Genomic DNA, 18154 nt, shown 5'->3' on the forward strand with positions numbered 1-18154 from the left:
CACCTCCCAGTCCGTCTCCAGTTTTCTTTTTGCATCGATCGCTGATGCTCCTCCCAAGTCCAGGAACGTGCCTACATATTTCATTATTTTTTGTTAATTTAATGATTTTATATTATTCTAAAACAGGCTGATCATCATCCAAAAGGTACTTTTGAGATCGCATTATTAAAATGCTGAAGCTGGCGTATTTTTCTATCACATTGTAATAATTATTTAAAGAAACCACCCAACTGTTAGTCAAATTTCTTCAGTTTTTAGTCAATAAAAGCATTTTCCGATTTATTTGGGTTTAATAAATTAAGACTAGTTATAAAAATGCCATCAGTGTTGAGCAAGCTGTGCGCCAATTGATCTACCTTCTGCCGGTGTCCGGACCCTTAGAATTCCCGGACTTTCAGACCCCGCGACGAGACTGCCCCTCGTCGGGAGTCTGGGATCCTGCGGACGCAGCTGCAGCCTGGTGCAGTTGCTTGAGCTCGTTGTAGAGCCGCAGGGCGAGCTGCATGTTGGGCGCCCATTGGCGTCCGAGCACTTGATGCTCCTTGGGCGGCTGCACGCACATCCTGACCAGCTTTTGGAGCGCCTTCGAGAGGCGCACTCCGCTGAGCAGGCCGGGCTGGAAGGTCCCGCCGCCCAGGAGGATGTGCTCGCAGAAGATCTGGAAGTTGTTGTTCTGCTGGATGTGCGTGCAGGCCTGCTTCTCCTCGTCGCACAGTCCCCGGCAGGAGTGGAAGTGGCAGTCCTGGTGCGTGTGGCACTTGACGCCCCTGGACAACCGCTTGTCCAGCTGGCTCTCCACGTAGACGTGCTCCGCGCTCTGGTACTTCAGCCTTCTTTCGGAGGCGGTGCCGAAGCGGTTCACCTGCATCTTGCACATTTTCAGGGGCTCCGGCTTCATTTCATCTAGCCGGAAAATGTACTCCATAATGTTGAGGGCGTGCTTCAGGCGCTGCACGCGATTCGAGGCGCTGAAAGGGGTTTGCGAGTGGGTTTGTAAGTAAAAGGTTTGGTTTAAGGAAGGCGCGTCACCCACAGATACTGCATTATGCTGGGGTTGGACTGCACGATCTGCAATCCCTCTGTGGCATAGTAAGGTCCACAGGAGCCCAGCACAGCCGGGAAAATGGACTCCTCGTCGAAGAGCTTGCCCATCATGTAGTTGTTGTCCTTGAACAGCCGCCAAAAACTGACCATCTGCTGCGAGTTGTCGTCGGCTATTTCCTGGTTGACCAGAGCCCGGATCTAAGGGTGAGATGTAGAGCACATGGAATTTCCTTCCAAAAGGTGCCCTCAAGTATGCTATATACGCACCATATTATCATCCAGCGTCACATTATAGGCAAGAATGATGTGCAGCTTCACGATCTCGTGGAATTCCTCGAGCTTGGGGTATATGGACTCCCCCTTGTTGTTCGTCCAGCTCAGTTCGTCATCATTGTGCCGGGCCAGCTAGAAAAGGCAAGAGAAACCCGTAGTCTTGACAACCAAAGCCGGGAAACCCGTAAACCCGACCTACCTTCACGGCGTACGTGTCACCGTTCTTCTCGGCCGTGAAGAGAATAGTTTTCATATCATTTAGGGGACACTGGAAGTTGTCGAAGGAAGATTGGGAACCACAAAGCTCTTCACACAGGGAGCCGCTGTACTCATGCTTTTCAAACTTCTGGCACTATTGAGATGGGAATTAGTTTTGGGATGAGAAATCAGTTGCTTTCACTTTACCATCAAGTTGAGGCTGCGATGGGACATCAGCTTGAAGCAGAACTTGAGATTGAGGAAGGCGTAGCTGAAAATGCCCACCGCCAGCAGGACCGCAATTAGAACCGTGCGCTGCATTCCGAACCGAATTTTCCGACGCAGGGCGGTCAGCATTTTAAACTCCTAACAAACCCATTTTTTGGCCAATTCGTTTACACACCCCATCGAAGGTACGGGTATATACACTTGACTGCCACTTCAAGTTGACACATCCTTGGCATGCGCACAACAATCCTGCCTATCGATGAGTATCGCAACCAGTGCTGCCAAGCTATGCTTTTTCTGTAGGCCCTTTAAAAATATTTAAATGGAATGAGATTTTTCATCCCATGATCAAATTTATAATTGCAGATGCCGCAGAAGAACGTCGATTTAAGCTCAACGCACTTCCACTCAAAAATTATGCTGCATGCTTTTAAACACCTTGTAAAAATGTTCCCCTTTACCACTCCCAAAAATAAGTGAAGTGCGTATTTTGAAATTATTACTTAACGTATAATTCTTTATTTATACTCTCTGCTAAATTGAGCAATTTACTTTACTTAATTCATCAATTTTTATTTGTATTTTTAATAAGTTGTCTTTTAATTTCATTCAAGTGTTTAGAGTTCCGTTTTTGCTTTTGTTTCTTTGTTCTGCTTTACTAAAAATTATTTAAATTCAGAATCATATACCTAGGTTCAAGTTTATTGTTGTGTATTAATAATGTAATTATTATTCCGCGTTATTCCCTCCTCCGATTACTCTCAGTGTGTCAGAGTACGGATTCGTCTGTCAAGTCTGTACCAGTGTTTTGTTTGAGTGTGATTATTCGGGGTCTGTCTAGTATTCACCTCTGCGTGTATTTATATACTTAAGATAACCGTTTTGTATGCACAATTTTAACTAGGTATGTACACAACTATATGTGGCTATGACAAATGCTAGAACGAACCACAAACTGAAGTACAAACAGGTAAAAAAATCGCTAGGGTATAATGCCATGGTTAATTGTGTTAATTCAGCTATATATTTCAAACGGCATCCACTAATTCTTGCAGCTGGCTTTGGTTTTTGTGGCTTGTGATTATCGTGGCCCGAGAAATCTCATCGATTTGGGGTCTTTGGTTTCAACTGGAAAGTTTGAGTCTACGAGAACTTTAAAAGGATTTGCCTTGGCTTAAGTTTTTTTCGTAGTCGTTTTTCTATTACTGGATAATGGGGGTGCCTCGGAAATCGCAAGAGTTCTGAAACCGTTCATAAAGGTGCCTGAAAATATGCAGTGAAATATGTTCAACAAGCAAACCCTTCGATTTTTTGTTGCATACTTATAGGCATCCAAATAAGTGTTTTCGAAACCCCAGTGATTAACGGGGCTCGCGTTTTGGGAAGATTTTACGGCTAAGTGTTACGACTTCTGATCTGTTATTTACAGTTCGAATAGTGCACACAACTCATGACCAGTCCGTGTTATTTTACTTTTCCCGCCTTTTGTGGTGCCCGTTGTTATGTTTATACTCGATTTAACTTTACGCAATGTTAACATTCTGTCTTTTGATTTTGTTACAAAATCGCTCGGCCGCGCGGCTTTTAATTGTTTTCTTTTATTTTGTTTTGTAATTCCGTTTAACTCATTATTGTTTGCTTAGTTCATTAAAATAATGTAAAAAATCTGCAAATTGCATGCTCCTCGTAATTAATGTGCCTTTAAAAAATGTCTATGATTTCTCTATATGTATTCATTCTTATATTTACAGCAGTTTTCATTTTCGATTTGGTTTTGCGAACTTGATCCTCTTGTGTTTTCTACATACTTTTCGAGTCTCCAATTGGATCTCGTTCTTGTTGTTCATTTATTTAAAACCTTGGTTTTTGGCAGTGCATTTATATTTATTATTTTCGGTTCACTAGTACATAATGATTCGCCTCGGCTAACGTCTACAAATAAAGTTCGTTTAGTTAGTTGCTCGTAAATTAGGTTATTAAATAATCAACAGCAGATATTTACAATTTTTCGGTTTGTTCTCACGCAAGGTACGTCTGATTCAACGGCCATTAAATTAGGTTGGAGTGCTTAGTTTACGCTTAGTTGTTTGGGTTTTCGAAAGCAACTGAGGCTACTGAGAGGTACTAGAAAGTATAGTTGGAAGACAGTTGTTGGGGCTAATACACTTGAAACAAAATCGCGGCTAATCGAATGGATGTGGGGTTTCTTTGGATAAAAACGGAAACGTGTTCAATCCTTGAGCAAAACGGCTTATTGCTTTGTTACAAAAATCGCAAGCAGTCCCTGAAAAAATGCGCATATCAAATAAATGCTAACAAAACTCTCACTTCTCCGTGTAATCCTAACACTTTCTTCTCCTCTAATATTTAAACATTAAACTTGTTGCCCTTAGTGCGCCAAACTACAGTTGCTGTCCTCGTCTCCGTCGTTTTGCTGTTTGTTCGTTAATTAATGGTTAATATTATTATTTAGTTGCAGTTGCGTTTGCAGTTGCGGTTGCTGAAACTCTAAATCTTGTGGCGCTGCTCCGACCGGATACGTGCGATCCCTGCGATCCCCTCGATCCCTTAGCATCTTATAGCTACTTTAACTGGTATGTTAGATTGGTTGTCTATCCTCTAGGCTTGAGTAGGTGTGTGCATTATTATTTCCATTTGCCTTGGCTCTTAACTATGTATCTGGGTCTAGTGTTTAGTCCTTTTAATATGCAAATTCAAAACCTTCGCTTAATGTTTAAGTTGAATATACAAATGCTCTCCGCCCGCCTGTCGCTTCTATTTATTATGTATACGCACTGTTGCTTAAGTAATTACTTTCTCTTCTTTAAAATAGTCGTTGTTCGTCCTTCTCTTGTGTTTGCAGCCGATGTGATTCGTGTGTGTGGCTTGTGCCGCAGGGAGGGTGTTCTTCTGGGGGTTGCTAAATGGTGCCTCAAGAAACTCCTCAAGACAGTTCCTCAGAACATATCATTTTCAAAGAACCTTTTGCGGAGTTTCCTCGGATCTCATTTTTCAAACCCTCACAGTCCACCTTCCCGCAGTGCAAGGGTGTACCATCTTCTGATCCTCGCTTTAAACAGAGTTTTGGCTTAGCACGAAATTAATTTTAATTCTCTTAATTTTTGGCAGTGTAAAAATTGTAGTTAAATGTAGGTATGGCTCTCGATCGGCTGTCCAGCACCGCGAATGCTTCAGTAATCGCTCGTCCAGTCGCCACACGAACGCGATTAGTCTTCGTCCAGGCTCTGCGAGCGTCGCTTCGAGACCACCAGATACTTGCGGCCAAAGTAGGGTGAATCTACGGGAGGATGCAGTGAGTCCGTGGCACTCACTTCTTGCGCAGGAAGTCGGTGTACTTGCGTGCTCGCTTGCGCACTCGCTTCAGCGCCGATCCCAGGCGGAACTGCTCGTCGCCCAGGTCGTAAGCGGTGGCGGGGTGGTGGTTGAGCAGGTGGTGGTGCGCGTGGTGGGCGTGGGTGTGGGCGTGGCTGTGGCTGTGGTGCGGTTGTGAGTGCGGTGAGGTGGCGTGGTGGTAGTGATGCATCTGGACAAAGTCGTCCCCGGCGGGGTTCACCGAGCCGCCCGGAGAGCCCGGGGAAAGGGGCTGGGCAGCCAGCAGGTTGTGCTCGGAGGCGGCGTCGAAGGACTCGAAGTGGTGCAGCTGCTGGTGGTGCGTCAGAGGCTGCGGCGACGGCAGCGACGAGGAGTGCTCGCTGGTGGTGGAGGGCGCTCCCTCCAGGCCGCCGAACTCCTTGGGCAACTCGTCTATCCCGATGGGCTTCTCGAAGTGCGAGTTCCCCGACATGTTCGTGTAGTCGTAGCTGGGATAGGTGTAGGGCAGGTAGCCGGCGTGGTGACCCACCTCGCACCCCTGCACCTCCGAGCCACCGGCACCACCACTCCTGTTGTTGATGAACTTCACCTCGTTGGCGTTCCGCTCCAGACTGCTGCTGAACACGATGTTGATGTTGTTCGAGCTCGTCGACAGGTTGATGTTCGTGGGCGAGAGCTGCTCGGCGGAGCTCTGGTTCAGATTGGTCTCCTTCGAGCTGGCCCTGTTGTAGCTCTGGAAGCACTCGGCCGCATCGCTGGAGGCTGTGTTCGTGGTGTTGGTGTTGTTGTTGTTCGGATTCGCACTCTGCCCCTGCTGGAAGTTGTTCTTGTACTGGAACTCCAGGGCGTTCGACGGCTGGAAGGGGTAGTTCTTCGAGTTGTTCAGGATGTCGCTGGCCGCGGCGTCGCCCTTGGAGAGGTACTGGTGGATGTCCTCGCTGGTGATCTGCAGGTCCTGGTCCAGGTAGCTGTTGCACTGTATGTAGTTGTAGTTGTTGCTGCAGCAGTTGTTGTACGCCTCGCCGGCGTCCTGGTGGAACATCACCGTGGTGGTGGCCTCCTCCTCGAACTCGCAGTGGTAGCTGCCGGCGCTGCCCTTGCTCCCGCGACTTCCCTTGCTGCCCCGCCGCCTGCGGGCCGCCGCCGCCGAGGTGCTGGGCCCCTCGTCGTACACAGAGGTGCTCGTGATCTTCCTGCAGGGCTTCTTCTCCGGCTCCGGCTCGGGAACCTGCCAGGCATCCAGCTTATCCTCCTCGCTGTCCCGCTCGGCAGCCGCCACTCCGCCCACAGCCCCCTCCATCTCCGAGGGGGATCTGCCATCGGCCAGGAAGCTCCAGCGGATGGGCGACGGCGAGCAGGCGTACTCCGGCAGCTCGGCGCTGCCCAGGGCGCCCTTTGAGCTCTGGCGCTCCAGGGTGGATCCCTGCTCGGGCGCCATGTTCTTGGCCCGGTCGAAAATGGAGGTTAGGGAGCCCAGCTGACTGTTGGGCCGACTGGCGTTCAGGCCCCGCAGGGATATGGAGGTGTAGCTGGGGTGGCGATGCTCCGGCAAGAGACTCCGCTGGCTCCTGTGGTGCTTGCGCACCAGGACCGAGGCGGACTTGATCGAGTTGTTCCTGCTCAGCGAGGACCGCGAGCCGTACAGACTGGTGGAGTCCGTCTGGTAGCAGTAGTCGGAGCTGGTGCAGCAGCTACTGGGTCTCCTGGACGAGCCGTAGAGCTCCTCGGCGAAGCACTGGGCCAGTTCGGTGCGCGAGGAGCTGTTGGTGTTGGTAGTGGTGTTGCAGCAGGCGCGTCTCACGAGGATCTCCTGCACCTCCCGGTCCGAGCAGGCCGGGTCGTGGCACAGGTTCGACGTGGGTATGTCGGTGACGGAGCGGTGGCGACGACTGGTGCAGATCGAGGGACGCACCGCCGAGCTGGCGTGGCCGGCGGACCCGGCCTGGTGGGCTCCCGGCAGACTGCCGCTGCCCTGGCGGCGACTCCGGCGGCTGTGGCGGCTCGAGTGGTGCGAGTGGTGGTGGTGCGAGTGCGGCGAGGTGTGGCGACTGTGGTGCGGGCTGTGGCTGTGCTTGCGTTGCTGATGTTGCTGATGTTGCTGCTGAGGCTGTTGCTGTTGCTGCTGGCAGTGGTGCAATGGCGGTGGCGGTGGATGTGCTGCAGGTGGGGCTACCTGCTGCTGCGAGGGGTTGGCCTGGTCACACACGACTTCCTTCTCATAGCTACAGTGTACGTATTCGTGGGTGGCATAGCGGGACTGCGGCGGCTGCTGGTGGTGCGCCTGGAGCGCCTGCTGCTGCTGCTGCTGCTGCTGGGGGGGCACCTCCTCAGCGCGACTCGTGGACCGAACACTGGCAGAGTCAGGAGGCGAGGCGCTCCTCAGTCAAGGCCCGCTGCTCGGGCAGACAGGTGGAGGCTGACGAGGGTGATGGGGCGCAGAGGCAGCGCTCCGGCCCTGGTGTGTACTTCGGCCGCCTTCTAAAAATCGCTCGGATGCAGCTGCCCAGGGGAAGCGAATGGAGCCAGGGTCGGGGTCGGGAGTACGAAAAAAGCAATTAATATGGCGTGCCAAATGGTGGGCTTCTCGTCCGCATCATCGTATTCAATTTATTGTCGGGCGTTTTTCTGTTTTCGGGCGCTTTTAGCTGCTATTTGTTCGCTACTGCTGCTAATTAAAAACAGTGCATGCAAAAAGTCCATGCCAATAATACGCATGCAATTGGGGAAGGCGATAAAAACGCTTGCAATCGCTCGCAAGCACATCATGCACAGTCTATAAAACCAACAAAACATCACTTTCACGGGGCGTTGATGGAGTCGGGAGGGCTGCTCGATTGATGGGCTGATTGATTGATTGATTAATTTACTCAAATGATTTTCATTAAGCCGCTTTTTTGGCCTGACAGCTGCGGTAGTAATGGCTTTTGAGTCACCGCAGCTGTTTTATTAAATTACAGCCCATTATTTTAGCTGGTGAAAACTAAAAAGCATTTCTCCATTTTTTCAAAGCATGGAACTGGAATTTTTCGATCGGTCCTGCAATTAAACCTAAACCTTTACCGCAGCTGTCTCCCATTGCATTACGACCAATTAGCTTTTTAGGCTAGTTTAAAATTAGAAAGCATGAAAATGAATGATTGTGGTTTAATTGGCTGGCTTTTAAATAATACAAGTGATTTATAATGAAGGATTTGAGTTCGATTCGTGTTTCACGTGTTTCTCCTCTGTTTCATTCTAGGTCGCATTATTGGCACTTCTTCTGATCTTTGAGCGAGTGGGTGATTTGGGTGAGTTTGGGTGTCGGGGTGTCTGGGGTGGGTACTCAGGGAGTGTGCGACTTTTCTTTACTTAGCCAATCGGTTCGCTTCTTTTGGGTTCTTTTTGACAGTTGGTCCCAAGATCAGTGGTCTCCCCTTCACTTGCGTACTATAAAGGAACGAAAGGAAAACAACATAAGCTACGGTTGATCAGAGCCGAACAGTCGGTGGTTCGTTTCAGCGCCAGCTTGAGCCAAGCCTGGGTGTATATAGTATGTGGATGCATGTTTTTTGGAGACGGTGCACTTGGTTTTCGGGCATTTTCATGTAAATGCTTTCGTGATGGGCAGAGTGGTTCAGTGGGCTGCTGGGTGGCTCAGTGGCTAGCTGACTAGCTGGTGGTGGCTTATGGCTAGCGGTGCTGCTGGGTCAACCTACATGACATCCTTCCGTGCGCCGAGTGCCGGCGGAAGCTGTAGTCGTCGACCTCGTCGTAGTGGCACTTTCTCGCCGCCTGCGGCGTTTGCAGGTTGGTGCCGTAGTTCGTGTAGCACTGACCACCCGCTGCGGATCCCGGGCCGGAACCGAGCACTCCGCCCGGGCCGTAGGCGCTCGACCCGGGGCCCAGGAGGTTGGTGCTGTCGCTCAGCGGATAGGGACCCATGCCTTCAACCGTCAGGGAAAACGAGGTCGTACCAAACACTGGATTATTACAGGGTTCGGCAAAGGGGGTTTCTCGATTGATTTTTGATTTTCGGTTTTCGGTTTTCGGTTTTCGATTTCGATTTTCAACATTCATGCAAGATCAGATAGTCGCCAATGTGGGTCGATTGTTGTTGTCGCGTTGGTTACATACAATAGTTGGGTGTCGGTTGTGTATGGAGGTCCAGTTGATGGTTGGTTTTGATCGATTGATTGATAGGTTTCCAATGTTTAAAATTGTTTGATCCAAAAAAACACAATTCATAATCCGAATGGAAATAAACAATGCAAGATAGTTAATTTATTCCGACGGACGCGAGCGTCGCCTCGGCTTTGGTTACAGATTAGAAGAGAGCAGTACAGATCGAATTTCTACAACAACAAGCAGCTAGGTAATCAGGACAAGAGTCATTCCAAATCAAACTTCAGAAACACTAGGCAAACGATAACAGTGGAAATTTATAGATACACGCACATTTATATTAATGAGTGGAGATGATGGAGGTTGTTGGGGGACTTTCCATGGATCGGGAAAATGCGTTTTTCCTCTGGTAATGAAAATAAAATTGTGACTAATTGCTCGTAGGGGTGAGGCGTCTAAAAGTATGCTTTACAATTTTAAAGGGCAAACACGTTCTGTGGGAGGTTTTTAGTTGACTCAAATAGTGATAGTTTGTTCCCCAAAAAAGTGTTTCAAAACCCTGCATCCCAGCGGTTGTGTCGAACAAAAAATTAATTATGCAACGCGTCGATGGCTGAACAAGTGTAGTTTGGAAGGCAATTTGCATAGATACATTTTGTTTGATTATGTGGCTCTGCGGAGTTTGAACAGTCAACAAGTATATTCAAAATTAGGGTTCTTCCGTGTTTACCTAAAGGACATTGGCCAACTTGTGTGTGTTTTTCTCGCCACCTGTGTATATGGATATGCAAATATTGGGCGAGTGGTTCGAGCAATTTGCACAACAAATAACGTGGAAATTAAAAACTCAAACGGAACTGGAAGTGAAACTGAAACGCAATCAAGGTGTGGTTTCCGAGGACTTCGGGATGGGCAGGAGGTGAGGGATGGGGGATGAGGGATCAGAGCTCGGAATCGGTATCGGAGTCGGAGTGGGAGTGGGAGTCGGGTGTTCTAGGCGGCACTTTGGCGTGTTTTGGATTCTTACGTGAGTCATGTTGGGTCTTCTCCTCAGATACCATCAAGGCGGCATGCTCGATGCCAGAATTCATACTTTGTGGCTCCAAGCTATTTGTGCAGTTTAGCATACTCCTGAAATTCGCACACTCTACGATTATGTTTTAAGTGTAAACGTATTTGGTAAATTTAATTTTTTTGCAACTAATGAGAGCAATTTCGAGAGTTTTGGTTGTCGGGGTTCTGGCTGTTTGGTTTGGAGTTACGAGATACACCGAAGGAGCATCTCGCTGGAGGTTCTGTAGCTTGTGTACTGTACAGAGGCTGCTTGGAAGTTATTAGGCGCGGCTTAAAATCATAATCGTAAGAACAAAGGCAACTGAAAAGGCAATAAAGTAACATTTATTCGTAAACAAACATGTAACGTGAAAATAAATCTAAACTAGCACTAGTTCTACACTGGAATATGGCGCCCACGTCGGATCTTCCAGGAATTGCTATGAGTGGAGGTGGTTCTTGATAGTATAGATTACACATTGGTCACACGGGCTGGGGCGGCGGAGCTGCCTTAGCGGGGCCTCACTGTGCCTTGGGGTGCGCGGCTGCGGGGCCCTTGCCCTCGACCTCGCCCTGCGACAACTCAAAGTCCGCGGTGTTGGCACTGTGTTCGTTGGCACTCTCCTCGCTATATGGTCGGAAGATCGGTCACAGAATCAGTGTGTGCGTGTGTGTGTGGCTGTGTGAGGGGGCTTATACGGGGTTTCATGAGGGGTGGACCACTGTAAACCAACCAATTTACTGCGTAATGATCGATGAGGGGATCGGGCGCAATGACAGCGAGTCTGATACATCGGGTGACGTGATAGAGGGGCAGAAATCAGATGAGATGCGACTCTTAATCATAGTAGTAAGTATAGTAACGGTTAGCTATGCATAGAGAGAGTTGGAGAGTAGAGTATTAAAATCGATATTAAATATTGGGTATTTATATGGTTGGCTAGCATGGGTCTTATTTAGTTCGCCTTGCGGCAGCCAGCTGTTTATAGATTGTAGTTGTAGTAACAAAGTAACGAGTTGTAACAAGGTACAGGCAAAGTTAAGCAAACATGCCGAAAAATTCATAGAAACTCTTAGCGCAGGAATTCACAATTTCAGTTCCCGATTCGGTTAACTTTCGTTTTGATTTTGGGTTTCGGTTAAAAATGGTACATAAAGTGGCTAAATAAAGTACAGCAATACGAGCTACGTTTTAAAGGTGGGAGTTGGAAGCGCGAAACGCATCGGATCGGATTGTACATATTTGCTTCTTGGTTTTCGATTGTGGGACATTTAGATACGGAGTTCAGGAGTCGAGATCGATCCATTCGGCGGCTGCATGCAACTTACCCGTACAGTCTACTATCTCGAAAGGTCCTTGGGGCATACATGGAACGTAGTTCAAGTCAGAGGGTTAATTTCGAACTTATGGTGCGTTACAGAACAGAAGAGAAACCAAATTTCAAAAGGAAACAAATGAAAACGTCTGAACCCTGAACCGAACCGCGGAGCTCGGTTCACTGGATCAGTGTGGCTATGCTAACCGCATAATAAACTTCCAAGAAGGTAATCGAGGGTACAAGGACTCGGTATTTGTTTTTCTAGCTTGTGGTTCACGTTTCTTGTGTTTGGTTGCGGAACTCGAGTTTTAGTTATGGGCTGAAGAACTATTCGACATATTGCCATGATTTGTGTGCAGAATTTGAGCTGGGGAATGGGCGATGCGGGGACACATACCTGCCGTTGTTGTGCCGGAAGAGGGCCAGGATCTCCTCGAAGGTCTTGTTCTTCGTCTCGGGCACCTTCTTATAGGTGAATATCCAGAAGATGGCCAGGAACACGCTGAAGGGCAAGAACGTGTAGTTCTCCAGGGCAGTCTGGGCAGAAGAGTTCAAGAAGGTAAAGGTTAGGATAATTCTCATTTTCGATTTAATATTACAATGCAAAACACCATTTTATTAAAGCAAATTTAACGGAGCTAGAAAAGACATTTAAATCGTACCTAAAAGTATGCAGGGAACGACAAAACTTTGCATACTTTCAGACACTTAAAAGGCATTTCTGCGTTCTTTTGGTTTATGATTATTTTAAACAAAAAAGTATCTGCTTTCTCTCACCTTCATGCTGGGGAAACCAATGCCGACCACGAAGTTGGCCATCCAGTTGACCAGCACCGCGATGGCCATGGCACTGGGCCGGGGTCCCTGGGAGAAGAGCTCCGCGGTGATCATCCAGGGAATCGATCCAGGTCCCACCGCGAAGAAGACCACGAAGCCGAGGGTGGCCACCACCGAGAGGTAGGACATCCAGTCGATCATTTCCTGCACGTAACCAAAGAACTCCTATACAAAATGCATAGTACTCGCATTCTCGATGTAGGCTTTTCTCATCCTCTACTCGCGTTTAACGAACTGTCTCCGAAATAATACGGGTAAATATATGTGGAAACACCCCCTCCCCTGATAAACCTGGTCTCTTTTATGCATGAGTTGGTTATTGAGTATGGAAAGTGGTAAATTAGAACTGGAGTTGGCTGGCCTCTCGTTTCTTGGTTCTCAAAGAGTTGACCTCTGAACTGCTGCTCGAGTCTTTTTCGGGGTCTGAGAATGCTTAGGAATGCTTAGTTGTACGTAAAGTTAGCTATATCTTACACAATTACCAAATAAAAATAAATCAAGGCTTGAGGTCACATTGAGTGTTGGTTTCTGTGTGGGGCTTCGTGTGTGAGAGGTGGCGACACCTCCAAAAGCGAGATCAGCGCGGTGCTCTGCTCTATGTTTCCTCCACTTTTGGGGAGCTGGTGGAACTGGTGCCCGGAAAACTTTGAGTTTTGCAGAGTGTGTGTTGGTTTTTGGTTTTTCGAAACTTTTGCTTGCCTTTGAAACTGTGTGGATTGCTTCTAGCGAAAACAAAGCGTATAAATCATAAACGGAAGGAATTCGTCAACCGATTTCGAGTGAGTGTTTGTGGGGCGAAAGCCTGCCAAGTCGAGAATAGCTCTAAGTTGAGGGGCGGGACGGTTGCACATGGGAGCTGGCCTGGAAATTCTGGGGCAGCAACTTGCCTTTCAATGTCAGACATGATTAAAGACAAGTTCCTGATCTAACAACATGAAAGAGCAGCTCTCAGGTGCAACAACTTAGCCTAGGCAAATGAAAATGAAACATATCTAAGGGCAAGCCACGTGCAAAAAGTGTGTAAAAAGTGTGTACATATAAAATATATAGTACAAAAACTCAACTAATACCAAAGCATTCCAGAGCTAATCATGCATGAGGCGCAATCTGCGCAAATCGCAGATAGAGGACATAATTAATAACTAAAGCGACCAAGTGTTGGCCTATAAATTAAACACACATACGGCTATGACTTAAATGCAATACATCAACGCAAACGGGGGAAAAACTCAAAAAAAGCTACATTTAATGGCTGAGGGGAGTCATAAATCCAACTTGTTATAAATTCAAATATATCTCACATCAATAATTTATAGAAATACGCGCGGGACAACTGTCATGCTCTGTGTCCGTGTGTTTTGTTGAGTGTTTTGTGTTGTTTGGTTTTTTCTTGTTTTGAGGGCTCGACAGGGTTAAACACAACTTCATGCATAAAAAATTTATATCAATATTCAAATATTTATAAGCACACGCACTCGTTTGGGAGCAAATGGGATGTATGGGATAAGTTCTGGCTGCTCTAGAAGCCCAGAGCCATATGCAAATCACTAAGTGGACGGGGTATCAGCAAATGCAAACCCAAACTGGCAGGCACTTTAGCATTCGCATTCGCATTCGCATTCGCAGGCATGGCTACTTTACGGGAGCAGGAGCAGGACTCGAGTGTCCTGGAGACCCCTATACTTGCCTTGATCAGGAACGAGATGGTGATGAAGATGGAGAATATGAACATCCCGCCCAGGCCGTAGAGGTGCAGGGTCCGGCGACCCGTGCGATCCATCAGCGGAATGGAGACGAGGGTCATAACAACCTGTGGGAAAATCACGTATTAATGTTCTGATTGGGGAAGCATATCGTAGGAGAGCTCAGAAATCAGAAATAGTTATTGAAACTTTTTAACATTTTTGAGTGCAGCAGAAACTACCAGGCCTTTAAAAGCACCCACCATTATGGCGCCGATGCCTATCGTGGCGAACTTGGCGCTCTCCTCAGTCAATCCCGAGCTCATGAAGAGCGACGTGGAGTAGTAGAAGACGGCGTTGATGCCGCTGAACTGCTGGCTCAGCTGCATCACGATGCCGATGATCAGGGGAGGGCGCAGGGTGGGCGAGCAGATCAGCTCCATGGTCGATATGTGGCTCTCGGACTGCTGGGCCCGCTCCTCGGCCCGCATCTCCTCGATGTCCTCCTCCACGGAACCGGAGGCTCGCAGTCGGCGCAGGGCTGGAAAATGCGTTCTTCGTGAGTAACTGTCGTATAATATATCAAGGGAAACGCATCCCACCTTTGCGCGCCTCCTCCTCCCACTGCTTGGTGATGAGCAGGTATCTGGGCGACTCCGGGCAGACGGGCAGCAGGATGAGTTGCAGGATCGCCGGGCAGATGGCCAGGCCCAGCAGGATGGGCCACCCCTCGTTGGTGCCCAGGATCTGCTCGATGCCCAGCACTTGGGATAATAGTAAACCTACAGTCACAGCCAATTGATTAACAGTACCTAAGCCACCGCGCAGGTTCAGTGGCGCTATCTCCGAGATGTACATGGGCACCAGCGACGTGTTGAGGCCTGCGAAGTGTGGATCCAGTGATGGGGAACACAGGCTAGTGCCACAGATTACTCACCGCAATTAACACCAATTATAAATCGGCCAAGGAATAACATTTCATAGGAATGACTAACTTTGGTAAATCCCATCAAACAGGCGCCGGCGATTCCGAGCACATTGTTTAACAGTAGGCCGCCTTTTCTGCAATTCGAAAGAAGAATATTTTCCTTTTTAAGTTCACAAATCAACAAGAACTTACTGAATTTTATCTAGAATAAATTCAACAGAAAGCAAAAAAGAAACAAAAATACCCTACTACCCTACCCTAGGCTCTTTACATACATTATATATCTCCAGGAATTACCGGGCACCTTGCATTTGTTATATCTTCGTGAACTTTGCTACTTTATTTTCTTGTTTCCATGAGCATATGTGGTACTAATACTGCTCCCAACAATTTGAGAGATTTTTCACCAACCTGCCAAAGCGGTTGGCCATCCAGCCGCCGCTGAAACCGCCCAGCATGCCGCCGATGGCGAAAATGGAGACCGCCACCGAGTAGAGCTGCTGGATGAACTCCTCGCTGATGTCCTCGCCGTAGCGGTCCTTGTAGACGTCCTTCATGAAGTTCTCGATGTTCTTCTCGGGCGCGTTGATGACGCCGGTGTTGTAGCCGAACTGCAGCATGCCCAGCACCGCCGAGAAGATCGAGTAGGTGAGGAAGAAGGTGAGACCCTGGAAGGTTCGATGGGAGATACCATTAGTGGGGCACACTCCAGAGGGGGATGGGGGAGGGGCCGGGACGGTGGGATTCGGTGGGGGCTGTGCGGGCGGGTCCATCAAACGCTTTGCAAACGAGTGTGCGGCAAGGAACCAAAGCTTTCTCTTCGGATAAGCCCAATTTTCTAATCGAAACTCAGGGATAAGGAAACCATAAGATAAAGTCAGATGGATGAGAGTGTTTGGATGTTGAAAACCATACTAAAATCAAGGAAACCAAACAAAATAACACGAGTTTTTCGTTAATGCTTTTCGCATATATTTAATTAATTTTTGCTACAGAACTTAAAAAGTAAACCATCGCAAGGTTGTTTAAAATACGTTGATGAAGAAGCCGTCTGTACGTGTGCAGTACACTCAAACAAATCCTTGTTTCATTTTGGAGCTGCAAGAGTATTTGCAAATTCGACTTTAAACTCTTGACTTCTCCAATTGGCAGATACATTTAACAAATGTTAACTATTGTCTCCATCAAGAATTTGTTCGAGTGTGGGCAAAAACTGAAACCAATTCGAGGAGCATTTGCATCCGTCCATCATGGTGGCAGTTTTTGCCGTCAGTGGTTGAGTGTGGCTGGGTGGATGGATGTTCGGGTGGTTTGGGTGGTTTTTGGTCGTGTGGTTGTCTGGCTCTGGGTTGTTGGTAGTTGGTTCTTGGTGTTTCGGTTTGTACATGAATAGAGAAATGAAATTCAAGTATTTAATTACACAACATGGCAAATAATTTAAGCTACAAACTTGTTCTAAAAGTCTTAGCTTCCGTCTGTGCGTGTGCTCCTCCAGTCGGTCGACGTATTCGCGCAGCTCCTCGATCTCCTCCTTCACCTGCTGCACGGTGTCCAGTTCGTGCTTTATGGCCACCATATCGCGCTTCACCTGATTTTAATAACATATTTTTATTTCACTCTTGACATTATACTCTTTAGATAAGAAATGAATACTATTGACCATTCTCAGCACTATTTATCAGAAATTTAATTGTGTTTTTAATAATAAATAGCAAGATAAACATATTAACGCAGAGCGTAGCACAATTAATACTTCATAGGCTTAATATGCAAATTAAACTTCTATTATTTTCCTTTGACCAAGCTTATTTAGAACATTTTTATGCAAACTTATTAACGCTCTCCGTTATCAAATAATTTAAAATTTATAGAAGCTTTGTGTGTTATTTGGAGATAATTGGGTTTGCTACGCAAAAATGTTGTATGTGTGTTAAAAATAACTGAATTCTTTATTATAAATTAGTAATTGTGCAAAGAACTTTGAAGACAAGTTAAACTTTTCATTAAAAATTACCTAGTGGGCACAAAACCACTAGAAGCTTAAAATCTCTTAAAAGTGTGTTCAAAAGTAGGCTTTAAAATGTCTTCCTAGGCATTTAAGTTATAGCTTTTGAGATCACTGTAAACTGTAGTCTACATTCAGGCAGTTATCTTATAGGTATTAAGTATATTTGGTTTCTAAGCGTAGCGCATTGCTTAGAATAGTCGTACCCAATCATATATCTTCTGCATCCCCAAACTACCCACTCACCTCGGACACTTCGCTCTGGCAGCTCTCCACGGACTTGGTCAGCTCCTGGAGCTGGGTGCGGATCTCGCACAGGGCGACCGTCGTCTCCAGGTGTCGATCTCCCCGCTGCAGCTCATCGAGTTTCGCTGACAGATTCATGCTCATCACGCTAACTTGCTTTTGCAAACTGTCAGTGGTCAGGGGTCGCATTTCGGGGGTTCGCGGTCAGAGGTCAAAGAGAATATATCAAGCAAAAATGCGTTTTAGTCGTGCGCCAGCCGGGGAATGCCTTCGAGTTCATTCCTTAAAGTACTTATTCCACTACGAGACCGAGACAGAGTTATTTAGCGTATACGTAATTTATTTCGCTCTGGCCCAAAGGAAACGCAAAACGCAACGAAACACACAAACAAAACGAAATTATTTATGACCGCTTGCATTAAAATTTACTGAGCTATGCAATTATTGAGGAATGAAGCAACATAAATTTTACGGGCCACAGCTCGAAACTGAAACAAAAACTGAAACAAAAACTGAAACAGAAACGCACGCCAGTTGCAAAACGAGTTCCTTATAAGGACCAAAGGCACTCGCCTCCTTGGGCAGAGGTCCAAGAAAGGATTTCTGTGTTGGGCGGACCGAGAACAACAATAATAGCCGAGCCAGGCCACTAAGTACATAAAAAGTAACTTAAAGTAAATTGTTGGCATATTTCGTTAAGGTTAAGGCAGGAGTAATGTACAATGCACGAGGATGAAGACTTGACGGCATTGTGTATATAGATTTATATATGTACAGTCCGCACTGCTCGTGTATATAGTTAAGCCAGCTGAACTCTGGCCCCATTTATTTGGCTCTTCTGCCGGCAACTCTTTCGGAGAGCTGGATGGATGGATAGTCCTGCCAAAGTTGTAGTAATAATCCTGTT

At 47.2% G+C, this 18154-nt stretch overlaps 2 protein-coding genes across 2 annotated transcripts in view; both read right to left on the reverse strand.

The window, feature by feature from the left end:
- Nucleotides 1–253: 253 nt before the first annotated feature.
- On the reverse strand, nt 254–1954 carry LOC108028288 (divergent protein kinase domain 1C). The gene is made up of 5 exons (XM_017100002.3): nt 1723–1954; nt 1517–1669; nt 1312–1449; nt 1034–1242; nt 254–968 (listed from the first exon to the last, which is right to left on the reverse strand). The coding sequence occupies exons 1-5, from the start codon at nt 1870–1872 to the stop codon at nt 395–397; spliced, it is 1224 nt and encodes a 407-aa protein (XP_016955491.1). The 5' UTR covers nt 1873–1954; the 3' UTR covers nt 254–394.
- A 275-nt stretch (nt 1955–2229) lies between these two features.
- LOC108029439 (glucose transporter type 1) overlaps nt 2230–18154 on the reverse strand; it is a 48009-nt gene continuing 32084 nt past the window's right edge. Inside the window, 14 exon segments of the mRNA XM_050886532.1 lie at nt 2230–7575; nt 8425–8450; nt 8452–8502; nt 8777–9035; nt 10205–10308; nt 11947–12086; nt 12327–12530; nt 14074–14196; nt 14332–14609; nt 14671–14949; nt 15006–15130; nt 15408–15664; nt 16417–16584; nt 17248–17413. Of these exon segments, the coding sequence (XP_050742489.1) occupies nt 5072–7575; nt 8425–8450; nt 8452–8502; nt 8777–9035; nt 10205–10308; nt 11947–12086; nt 12327–12530; nt 14074–14196; nt 14332–14609; nt 14671–14949; nt 15006–15130; nt 15408–15664; nt 16417–16584; nt 17248–17413 (4684 nt within the window). The 3' untranslated portion in view covers nt 2230–5071.

This window comes from Drosophila biarmipes, chromosome 3L (genome assembly GCF_025231255.1).
Source record: "Drosophila biarmipes strain raj3 chromosome 3L, RU_DBia_V1.1, whole genome shotgun sequence".
NCBI classification, from domain to species: domain Eukaryota; kingdom Metazoa; phylum Arthropoda; class Insecta; order Diptera; family Drosophilidae; genus Drosophila; species Drosophila biarmipes.

Coding starts and splice junctions, on each gene's coding strand:
- LOC108028288 (XM_017100002.3), bottom strand. CDS start 1,872: ATGCTGACCGCCCTGCGTCGGAAAATTCGGTTCGGAATGCAGCGCACG. Junction 1,243..1,311: donor TGACGCTGGATGATAATATG/GTGCGTATATAG, acceptor TCTCACCCTTAG/ATCCGGGCTCTGGTCAACCA. Junction 969..1,033: donor CCCAGCATAATGCAGTATCT/GTGGGTGACGCG, acceptor AACCCCTTTCAG/CGCCTCGAATCGCGTGCAGC.